At 47.2% G+C, this 11,089-nt stretch overlaps 1 protein-coding gene and 1 long non-coding RNA gene across 4 annotated transcripts; one reads left to right on the top strand and one right to left on the bottom strand.

Moving 5' to 3' along the window:
- Window positions 1-6,997, bottom strand: LOC102462650 (uncharacterized). 3 transcript variants are annotated; one of them, XR_333072.3, is made up of 6 exons: window positions 6,821-6,997; window positions 5,289-5,398; window positions 4,889-4,993; window positions 4,019-4,133; window positions 1,860-1,949; window positions 1-1,131 (listed from the first exon to the last, which is right to left on the bottom strand). It is a non-coding gene; the product is annotated as an uncharacterized LOC102462650 (long non-coding RNA). The 3 variants fall into 3 exon arrangements; XR_001369272.2 differs by having other exon boundaries at window positions 4,001-4,133; window positions 6,821-6,996; XR_012901978.1 differs by lacking the exon at window positions 6,821-6,997 and adding an exon at window positions 5,561-5,726 and having other exon boundaries at window positions 4,001-4,133.
- On the top strand, window positions 5,763-10,770 carry EVX1 (even-skipped homeobox 1). Its single transcript, XM_006138399.4, has 3 exons — window positions 5,763-6,267; window positions 7,635-7,888; window positions 8,774-10,770. Exons 1-3 carry the CDS (start codon window positions 5,862-5,864, stop codon window positions 9,302-9,304), a joined length of 1,191 nt encoding a protein of 396 aa, XP_006138461.1. The 5' UTR covers window positions 5,763-5,861; the 3' UTR covers window positions 9,305-10,770.
- Window positions 10,771-11,089: the final 319 nt, after the last annotated feature.

The raw sequence follows: 11,089 nt of genomic DNA, 5'->3' as shown, positions 1-11,089 counted from the left end.
CCCTAGAGTCCAAACTGATCTCCTTAAATATGTGTCTGAATGTCGTGTGTGCGTTTTCGTCCCCCCCCCCTTTTTTGGGGGGAGGCGGGAGAGGGAGGCGGAGTGCATGTCTGAGAGGGATACACGAACTGTAGTGCATAACCGGAAATAGTTCCCGGGATTACTTTAACGGTAGCAGGTTTTTAATAACATTTTGCGTGGTGACACCTCAGATCACATGGCCCGGATAACAACTTCCCCCAGGCTCACAGCAGGGTGTACAGAGCGGGTCCGAGCCTGCTCCTTTCCAAATCAAAGGCTAAACTCCCCTTCACTGAAATCTAGAGCAGGAATGTGCCCCATGACTGGGAACTTCAGTAGCGGATACGGCTCTAGCTTGAGTCCAGGTGTGCTGGCTTGAAGCATTTGGCTACAGACTGCTCCTCCCTGCAGGACCTAGGCAGAATGACCCCAGCCGGCATTCCTTGTTACTGATTTACATAGGAATCTTCACTTGGGCTTAAATCGCGTGAATAAAGGGTTAAGGATGGAGCCCACAAATCCCATAGCAGGTGTTGGGGCCAAAGGGGCCGATTTGATCCTATTGTAGTCACTTTAGAAATTTGACGTTGATTTCAGCGGGCCACATTCTGATACCCTCACTCCAAAGCACCGAAAACGATGAGGCCACAAACCTAATCCATGTGCAGCCCTATCACAAGAAATACAACCTACATTGTATGTGCCTGGCGTCAAACGATTTTCCCCCCAGTCTGTTCACCGTTGGAAAAAGCAGAGGAGCCGTTCATTCACAAAATATGACGCCTTGTAGACCTTACGTGAAGATATGGAAACTATGCATGAGAGTATGGTACGATCAGCATGAACATTTCTGGAAGCTTTTATGTCGTGGTGCATTATCCGCGCAGAATGAAATATTCTATCTAGACATAAAAGTCTCTGGATCAGTTACTCACTTTCACCACATTTTGCGGATCAGAACACTGCTACATTGTGATGCTCATCGCCACTTTTTGGGAACAGTCGTTTTAATAAAACGTGACCCTGATTTTAACAAAAAAGAATCGTGAAACATATCTAGCACTTTTCCCCTTCCTAATTAATTCCACGTAGGGATCCGTTTGTTCTGTTCTGCAAAGGGGGAAATTCAAAGAGAAAAGACAATGTTTAAACTCTGCAGGAGAATTTAGTCAAAACAAAGTAAAAGGCATTTTTAAAGTAAAATAATAGACTATTTGTTAATCGCATTCTTAAATATTTCTGATGTTAGTATGATTACATCTTCCTGGAATTCTGATTCAGTAAAATGCAATAATTAGTAGGTACAGACACAACATTAAACCCTCTCTAGATACCAGTTTCCATTTGTTTAAGAAATGCTGGTGAATAAATGCCATATATCACACCATTTCTACAGTGGTTTTACAAAGATACACGAGTAGAAGCTCCTGCAAAATAAATATAATCAGTTGCACAAAAGTTATTGAAACATGCACAAAAATGTTGTTTTTTAGTTCGACTTTCTGCATAAACTTGAAAAGAGTGAGGCAGAAACGTAGAAACCTGGCTTCTAATCAATGTTAGTCGAGTAAAAAAATCTAGCGCATGGTATTTGAACTGGTTTCACAGGATAAATACCTTCAGATCAGTTAGGTTACAGTGCATGTCCGTTTATACTATCTATAAGATATTGAAACTGTATGTATTTAATTACGACTCCATAAATGGTATTTTAAGGGTTGAATCCAGTACTGTATGAGTTTGCTGACTCGAGTAAATAAAGATTTTGATCCAGCTCAATTTGAAATAAAAATGAGGGAACTCCCGCTAAGTTTAATGAGATCCGGATCGGGCCCCACCTTATTACTGCTAGAGCAAACAGGTTAGAAATCTTCAGTTGTCTTTTGAAGTGCCAGGAAAGCATCGCTTCCGGTATCCGTCAGGTAAAACTGAGGAACAAAGGAGTAAGCCTTACATATAAATGCTGGTATTAGTTTTCTGCTTGCTAAGCAAAACACAGAAAATACATATGCCCCTATACACACATACCGTTTATATGCTTTTTATTCTTAGTCCCGCTTTTCTATCAATTGCTCTTAGTGTATCACCTTGTCTTCACACCCTAAGAGTTAGAGAAAAGCCCCTATTTCCCGTCTCTCCAAAGTTTTCACCTCTAGCAATGTCATAAAAATAGCCTTAATAAAACCGTGATAATTACTCCATTATTGTTAACACCACTCATTGACATTTTAAAAATAGGCTTTCTGCTTTTGTAATTCACCTGAGTTAGGTATAAGCTCCTCCAGTTGTTATTAATTTAGAGATGTGTTTTAAAGCGTTTTTAAAAAGGCAAAGCGGAGGGATAATTTGTAGAAATAAAAAAATCATTATAGATTCAGATGACAAAATTGGACAATATCACTAACACGTTATTTTGACATCATATTGACTGGCGAATAAAACCGTATTTACTTGCACGTGGAAAGTGGATTAATCAAACATGCTTTCCCAAGCAGATTGTTTTGAAGGGAATCTTCTGTTTTATATATGTGTCATTAGTAGTAATGTGTACATTTTCCATTACTGTTTACACAGGGCTTATTGTTGGACTTACAAGAATCCTGTTCATTTCGTGCGCTTTTTAGAATTGGTAAACTGTGATTTGACATATTACCCTTTGAATGCCATCCCTTTGGTCTCCCTCTTCAGCCATATATCATTAAGTAAAGCTGTAAACATGATGTAATAAATCGGTTTTAAACGTTTTGAACTTAAGTGAGTGGGGCGTCATGACAGTGTGTGAGGGAGGTTTAAGAATAAACCATTAGGGTCTCATTGGAAGACGCAGCAAAATCGTGGGAGATATACTTTCCAAACCGCTTAAAACTAATCTCAAATGAGTCTTGACAGATCTGCGGTAAACACTAGACAGACTACAGCCAGCGGAATCCTGCATTCCTTGCGCACTCAAATCTCCCCGTTCATTTCAGTGGAAGGTTGGGGTTTGCAAGGAAGTGAGAATAGAACAGGTGGGAGTTCGTTTCACAAGAGGTTGGTTCTACCACAGAATTGTTAAGATAAAGGGGATTGTTCATTGTGACAGTCCGAGCAGGATTTAGAAACTAAAGACCACCTCTTTAAGGCCTTATCCTGCTCCCATTTAAATCATTAGCAAAACTTCCTTTGACTTCAACAGAGACAGATCCAGGCCCTTTATCCCGGTGCATATGTGCGAGCAAATAAGGATATTATGGATACTGTGTGAGTCTGGCTTTGTATTGGTTTGGCCTGCGTTTGATCTTCCGCGATATTCAGAAGGCAGAAAGTACGTGAAGGGTGGGATGAGAGGGGAGGGGGCCTTAGGAGGGGAGACAGATAAAGACAATGTTTTCGGTGATTTACAACACTAAGGGTATATGTATAACTAAGGGTCGGAGAACAGCCCTCATGAACATCATTTTACCAACTGGAGCACAGTAAACTGTTACCCAGTGCAGTCCCATACGACATGGCTCTCTCGGGTGTTATTTTCCACGCACTCCAGAGGTAATTTTTTTCACACGATCTGGAGGTATCCCCTAGTGCCAACCAGCCAAAGACAGCTGTCAGTCGAGCCCTTCCTATTTGCACAAGGGCTTCTCTTCCATGCCTTCGGGTTGGGATATGGGCTGGTCCGTATTGACTAGTTCAGCAGGCTTTGTATTTCAGTTTATTGAAGATACTTTAATCTGCACCTCACCTTTCAGGACTCCACCCTCCACCCCGCGACAGTAACTTGCATATATGTGGTACTGAACAAGATAAACTGTATTTTTGTCCTTTCTCATAGTTTTGGATTTTTCCCCTCATACCCCATTGGTTCCTTTATATCAGCTAAGGGACTATTTATTCATAAACTTCCGGCACAGACTCTATTGAACCGGATTGCAGATCCCCAGCTGCGAATCTCCTCCCCACACTCTCCAGATGGTACCCCACTGCCACGGTTAAAAATGATAACCTTAAAAAAATCCACCACCGTCAGACTGGGTGTCACGTTGTTGGAGCTTCCGAAGAAGAAAGTATCTGCCTTCCCACCGATGCCCAATCTTGTAATTTGATTCCTCTTCCAGCATTAGGAGGGGCTGTCTAACCTTGCAAGGAAGAGAACAGAATACGACTTTAGTCCCCGTTTTCATCATTCCAGGAGATTCTCAAAACTGCATGCGAGCACGCATTCACCAGGAGGCAACTCTGGTGCATTTCGTAAATTAGAACAGTATTTAGGATCATGGAGGGTGGTTTTGTCGCTGTCTCATCACACTATTTGACTTGCTGCAAGGTAGTAATGTTTATCCCCATATGTGGAACAGATTTCTAACCTATACTGATAGCATTGTAAATCCTGGTTTGTTTTCCCTATCATCATCATAAGCCTTCTTCACGGGGCTGTAAATAAATATAAAGTGCTTCTTTCCTCGTGTTTCCTATTCCCCTACCAAAACAACGCCTCCTCAGATATGCCAGTAAATGTCCTACCAGATCGGAAAGGTAATTGAGTGAACATTTTCCGTAACATGACTAGCCAATAACATTTTGAAAAGACGAAACAACCTCGTTACAATGGATGGTGAAATAGATGTACATTATGCTACACATATAAGTAAATGTTTTTAAAATAGATTATAGCTGCTTCCTCTAATCATTGTAAATATCAAAAATACACGTAGGGGACTTCGAATGCTACTGCTTATATGCAGATATCTACTGCCTTTAGAGTGCGGTCTTTATTTTTTATCAGGACTGTATAAATGGTGGCCCCTGCCATTCGTATTTCATAGCATCTGCTCTTTTGCGTAAGGAGTGGGTTTGATAACTCCCGTTTTCTTGAACCTGCTTTCGCCTTTACCTGGCAGTTTTCCCTTCTGGCGAAAAATAGACGTTTTTGCCACAATATCTTACTGCCAAGGGGGCAAGCCTCCCAAGCGCAGACAAATCATCTTGCCAGCGGCAACTGTGGAAGAAGAAACAAGCAGATGCAAAGGCTTAAGTGCTAAGCAGAGGACGGCTAGGACACCTACAATTACGAACATCGCATCAATAATAGTATTGGAAGTTGCAGCGATTACACGAGCGCCAAGTCGGATACTTAAAACACCCCCCGGGTAAGATTGAGAGAAAAGCAAAGCCCCAAGCAAACCGCTGCCAAAGGAGACACACTGAAACGGAGCGAGCGAGCGAGGCTACTTAGGCGATAGAGGGGGACTAAAAGGGCTCCCCGGATCCTCGGTTTTGCAAAGGAGTCTTACAGCGACAAGGCAGCGGGCTGCCAGCCATAAGAAACGCGGCGAAGGAAGGGGCTGGGAAGTGCTCTCTTCGCACGTCTGCGGTGCAGCTCTGGGTCTTCTTCTGGGGAGCTCTGGTTCAAAAAGGAAAAAAAAAAAAAAAGAAAAAATCAAAAGGTTACTTAATGACCCGAGCGTCCCCCCCGCGGCGCTCTTCCCGCACGCCACGGTCTCTTGGCCGCTGAATTCCATATGCATCCCTTTTTCACACTTCCCTCTGCATCCCAAGCCCTTACACCTGGCGCATCCCCATTCGCCCCGAGCTCCGGCTCCTTCTTTCATCTTTGCCGTGGCAGACGGGGCTATTTATCCGCCAGTGCGTGGCGTCACCGGTGGTACTGGAGTGACGATTGCACCATTAAGGATGACAGCTTAGAAAGAAGAGGGCAATGGTGATCCCTCCCAGAGCCGGCACTGCACAGGGTAGCGCTCGCATCACAAGGTCACCCTGTCTCACCGCCGGGCTCCTACCGGCTTGGGGTGGGAGGCGGGGTGGGGGTGGGGGCCCTGGATTGGGTTTGGGGTCCGAGCCCCGCCATGGCGAGCAGACAGGAGATGGTGCTCTTCCTGGAAGGAGGTCAACTTGGCACTCTGGTTGGCAAGAGAGTATCTAATTTGTCCGAAGCGGTGGGGAGCCCAGCTCAAGAGCCACAGGACAAGATGATCCCTCGGAGTTGCCTGAGCCCCCGATCTGGCTCCTTATCCTCCCGGGAAAGGGGAGGAGGCGAAGAGCAGGGGGAAGCGATGCCAGGGACAGGGACGGTCCCGGAGAGTCGCTCGGCGGCGGCTCTGCTCTCGGCCGGACAGCAGCTCGCCTCAGAGCCCCTCTCGGGCAAAGGGCACCAGAGCAGCTCGGACACCGAGTCGGATTTCTATGAGGAAATCGAGGTGAGCTGCACCCCGGACTGCGCCACGGGAAACGCCGAGTACCAGCCCAGCAAAGGTACCCACCGCTTCCCCCTTTGCTTGCCCCTTCCCTTCTCGGGCGCCGCCCAAGCGGGGTGGCTAGTGTCAGGCAGCAGTCTGGGGGAGGGTCGGTGTTTAGCAGCGGTGTTTTGCGCCCGAATTCCTTCCCTTTGGATGCACCGGTTTGCGGACTCGCAAATGCAGCTGTTACACCCCCAGCGGCGCCCAGTGCCCGGCGGATCGTCTCCTTCCAAAACACCGGGGCCTTTGCAGGTTCCCCTGCCGCTGGACTTTATTCGCATGCGCGCCCCTGCCAGGCTACGCCTGCAGTGGGAAGCCCCCTCTTTCCATGCCCTGGCCCCCCACCCCCCAAATGCTTTGTGTGCATTTGTCAAGGGCTGGGAGCGAGCACTCTTCCCCGGGCTTTGCCAAGATCAAACGCTTTGGGGAACAGCGGGCAGGGAGCCGGCTGAAATGCGCCTGGATGCGCACGGAAGCGGCCCTAAAGACCGTAAAATCGCCGCAGGCTCCTGGCGGCCGAAGGTGCAGCAGTAGGTCCCGTTGGCACGTCAGCGAAAGGTCCAAATTACCTTGTCACTTCCCTGTCCCGGCGGCGCCAGCTCGGAAATGGCCTCAATGGTTTAATTGCCTTTGGTCTCGGGCACAATGGGACCTGGTTGCATTTGAAAGCGAGCGCAGCGTCCAGGCCTTTTTCTTCTGCCTCCCCACCCCCTCTAATTTCCTTCCCCCCCTCCCCAAGGAAAAAAATCGCCCCTCTCCCTTTCAGGCGCTGGGCGTTGGGAAACTGGGCACAGGAAAGGCCATTTCCCCTTCGGTTTGCCCAGGGGCTTGATTTTAACGCAGCCTGCGGGAATATTGAGTAGGAGCAGCAGCCCCCCGCAAATCTCCACCCTCACTCCCCAGGAAGGAAGCGAGCTCTGTCTGCTGGCAGGTCCCTGTCCAGGCCCTTTGCTGCTGGGGACGCCGGCTCTGGTGGCTGCACTGTGCGGGGCCGATGGCCTGGGGGGGAAGGGCGAGAGGGGGGGGACCCAACACGCACCCCCGCAAAAAGAAAACACGAGAGGGCTCGGAGCTTCATTGAAGCGGGCGCGGAGGAGCGCGGTTCCTACCACGCACGAAGGAGGCCTCGCAGGCAGAGCCCCTGGGACGGTCCGGGGAGGGAGCTGGAGGGATCCCCTCGCCCTCCACCCTCTGTGCCCAGGCAGCGGTGGGTCAGTGCCCCAACTTCCCCCGGGCCGCGCCCGCGACCAGGGGATGCTGTAGATACCGTCCTGTGTTGGGGAGGGGGGAAGCGGGAGCAGGGATCGATGGGGAGGCCAGCGGGGACTATCCCTCCTGTCCACGCATCACGCGTGTGTCTCTGCTCTCGGCTCCACTGTGCAGGGCCGTGCTCGGAGGCTTTGGCCGGTGGCAGCCCCAGCAGCGGGGGGGAGCCCCCCAAGGGCAGCGGAAGCAGCAGCGGCTCCCAGGGCTCGCTGGCCTGCAGCGCCAGCGATCAGATGCGCCGCTACCGCACCGCCTTCACCCGCGAGCAGATAGCCCGGCTGGAGAAGGAATTCTACCGGGAGAATTACGTGTCCAGGCCCAGGAGATGTGAGCTGGCAGCTGCTTTAAATCTGCCAGAAACCACCATCAAGGTACACGCCGCTCGGACATGTTTTCAATTAGCACGATATAAATCTACAGGGCCAGGCTGTCTTAGCGCAAAAACGCTGGGAAGCGCTCACAGGAGAACCAATCTTTTCGGGCTGCGCCCTACTATTTTCTTCGGAAAGGCAGCGCGAGGGTAGCTTTTAATCAAAGTTACCAACGATCAGGAAATCGAGGTCGCTGCAGCCCAGCCCCTGCGTGTTTTTAATTCTCCTGTCAGCTGATTTCAGAATGGAAAGCCTTGCCCTTCATACTCCGGGAACATAAAATCAGAAGCATTGAAAAGAAACGTTTCGACCTTTTGTCGCGTGAAATAAAACACTAGAGGGAACAGCAAATGCCCGGGTGGCGTTTCCAAGATGCTGCGAAGGCGGCAGGGCTTCTAGGCAGGAGGTAGGCTTGTGTGGAGTATGGGGAAAGGCACAGAAAGGGCAGCAAGAGAGCAACTGTGAAGTGAAAGAAAGAAAGAAAGAAAGAAAGAAAGAAAGAAAGAAAGAAAGAAAGAAAGAATCAATCTTAGGAATAGGCCGAATAGGCCACGACTTGAGCTCTCCCTCTAGATTTATAGCAACTTTTACAGGGACAAATGGTAGTTTTTTTACTCGATGACAGCTCATTATTTGACCCATAGATTTTTATTTTGCCAGTTCAGCCGATGCAGTTAAAGTAGGGCGGTGGCTCTCCTTCCCCAGCTCAGGCACATTCGCACACAGTGTGAGCCCTGTGGAAAAGGCATGCGCGGATCAGGACGTGTGTGTGTTGCGGTGTGGCAGAGGGAGCAAACGGCTGGGTCCCCATTCATCCTCTGGCCTGGCCTTTCTGGCTGCCCCGCAGGCTTTAAGAGCATTCTCTTTCTCCTCTGTCTCTCCCAGGTGTGGTTCCAGAACCGCCGGATGAAGGACAAGAGGCAGCGTTTGGCTATGACCTGGCCTCACCCAGCGGACCCAGCTTTTTACACTTACATGATGAGCCATGCAGCGGCAACTGGCAACCTTCCCTACCCCTTCCCGTCCCACCTGCCCCTTCCTTACTACTCCCACATGGGCCTTGGAGCCACCTCGGCCTCTGCAGCCACCCCGTTCAGTACCCCTTTGAGACCCCTGGACACCTTTAGGGTCCTCTCCCACCCTTACCCCAGACCAGAACTGCTCTGTGCATTCAGACACCCTTCTCTTTACCCTGCCCCAACTCATGGACTCAGTAGTGCTGGAGGCAGTCCTTGCTCATGCCTGGCTTGCCATAGTAGCCAGTCCAATGGACTGGCACAGAGACCTTCCGGAACAGACTTTACCTGTTCAGCCACAACCAGGACTGACTCTTTCCTCACTTTCACACCCTCAGTGCTGAGCAAAGCAACCTCAGTATCCATGGACCAGCGGGAAGAAGTACCTTTAACAAGATAGATCTTCATCTCAGGTTTAGAAATAATATGCCCCTTTCATGGGCTCACGTAAGGTTCAAGTACTTGCATACAATGTTTATTTAATCGTGTTCTCTCCCATAAGTGGACACCTCTGGGGAGAAAGACTAAAAATAGCTCAGTCTTTGAAGGATTTACATTCCAAGATAAAACAGGAAAGAAGAAGAAGGGGGAAAACCACTAGTGATGTATGTGCATAAGGAAGAATTTAGCCTTCTGCACTATGAAGGCAAAAACTGATCTACATTACTTTCTATACCATACCATAGAAATGAGTTGTTTTCTATGGCCAGATAATCTATCAAGAAGCAGAACTTCTCCAAACCACAGCAAAAATCTTTATGCCCCGTGATACGTGACTCAGAAGTAAAATCTGAAATACTTGAAAGAAAAAAATTGCTGATAATAAAATGTCTCCTGTGCATAATACAAAGTCAAGATTTGTGCTTTACCAGATTGTTCAACCACTAACTAAAGGGGTTTCATCTCAACAGTGTTATCCAGTTATATCTAGAATCAAGAAAACCATTTTTGCCATGAAGAATTAGAGTGACATACTGTACCTTACTTTCATGGTTTAATTGCATTCTTTACCTCCCTCCCTGCCTCAGTAATATAAACCTTTCGGTTTTTTAAGCAGCAACCCAATATATCGTCTCCTCCTTCCTCCCAACTTTTATTTTTAAAGAGAGACAGACTAAAACTGGCAGGGGAAAAAAAAGATCCTGTCAGTTTGTGGGTCAGAGCTATTTGTCCTTTAACTAACAATGTCCTATTATCAGTTGCTGAAATGTGCACACACTGAGGAAATTAGCAAGTGATGTATATGTAAGGAGGCTTTTTGAATGTCGAATGTATAATATTCTCTGAACAGAGACCCGGTGCCAAACGTTAACAAGCCGCCAAGGGAAGAGATTAGGTGACAGGGAGCTGAACTCCTTCAGACAATCACTAGTCTGCAAATTAGAGCAAAGGCGATTTCCTTCCTTTGTATTTCACCTTTAGTTCTCCCATTGGTTCATTCCTTTTCTATTCCTTTGCTAGATGTGGATGTTAGAGGCGTGTGCTAGGTTTTGTTTGGAAGGGGGTAGCTTTTTTTGTTAGTTTCCCTTCGTTCCCTTTCCTTTCCCCCTTTTCTACATTTGTATGTGAATTTCACAATTTCTCGCCATTTTTGTGTGCAAAGTCTTTCCTCCTGGAGATTTCTTTATTTCTTCGTCCTTTCACTTCTTGTATGTTGCCGTGGAAGATAGTACTCACTAGTTTGCTTGGATTTTTGTCTGAGTGGAGTGCAGCTGTCAAACTGAAATTCTAAAGCCACAATTATTGGACGGGGCTAATAGTTTCTTTCAAGACAGAAAATGTTTAATTGATTCTCTTTAAATAGCCCAAAGAATTCACTGTTACCATATGTTACCATGTCGCAATAAAAAGCTAGACAAATTTTAATACTGTATCACAAATATTTTATTGTGTTTGCTTTTTTTAAAAAAAAAAACTTAAGAATACTGCTTGCTACCGTTTATTTTTCTTGCAGTTCCTTCTATTTGCACTTCCAACAGCCAGAGAAAATAAATGTTGAATAGAAACAAAGACATTTTGACACTTCAGTTATCTACTTTGCATTACATTGCTCTTAACACATGTCTCTGTATAGTTTTTAGTCACATTTAAGACTTTGGGTCCACAGGACAATGGGGGAGGGACATATTTCTAAAGTGACTGCTGACAAATAAGAAAGATACAAATACCTTCCAAACGATTTCTC

This window comes from Pelodiscus sinensis, chromosome 2 (assembly GCF_049634645.1).
Source record: "Pelodiscus sinensis isolate JC-2024 chromosome 2, ASM4963464v1, whole genome shotgun sequence".
NCBI classification, from domain to species: Eukaryota; Metazoa; Chordata; order Testudines; family Trionychidae; genus Pelodiscus; species Pelodiscus sinensis.
This window is presented reverse-complemented; position numbering and strand designations above follow the sequence as displayed.

Bases quoted from the DNA above. Each gene is read 5' to 3' on its own strand.
- EVX1 (XM_006138399.4), top strand. From the start codon at position 5,862: ATGGCGAGCAGACAGGAGATGGTGCTCTTCCTGGAAGGAGGTCAACTT. The intron at 6,268-7,634 runs GTACCCACCGCT...TCCACTGTGCAG, and splicing joins CGAGTACCAGCCCAGCAAAG to GGCCGTGCTCGGAGGCTTTG. The intron at 7,889-8,773 runs GTACACGCCGCT...TGTCTCTCCCAG, and splicing joins TGCCAGAAACCACCATCAAG to GTGTGGTTCCAGAACCGCCG.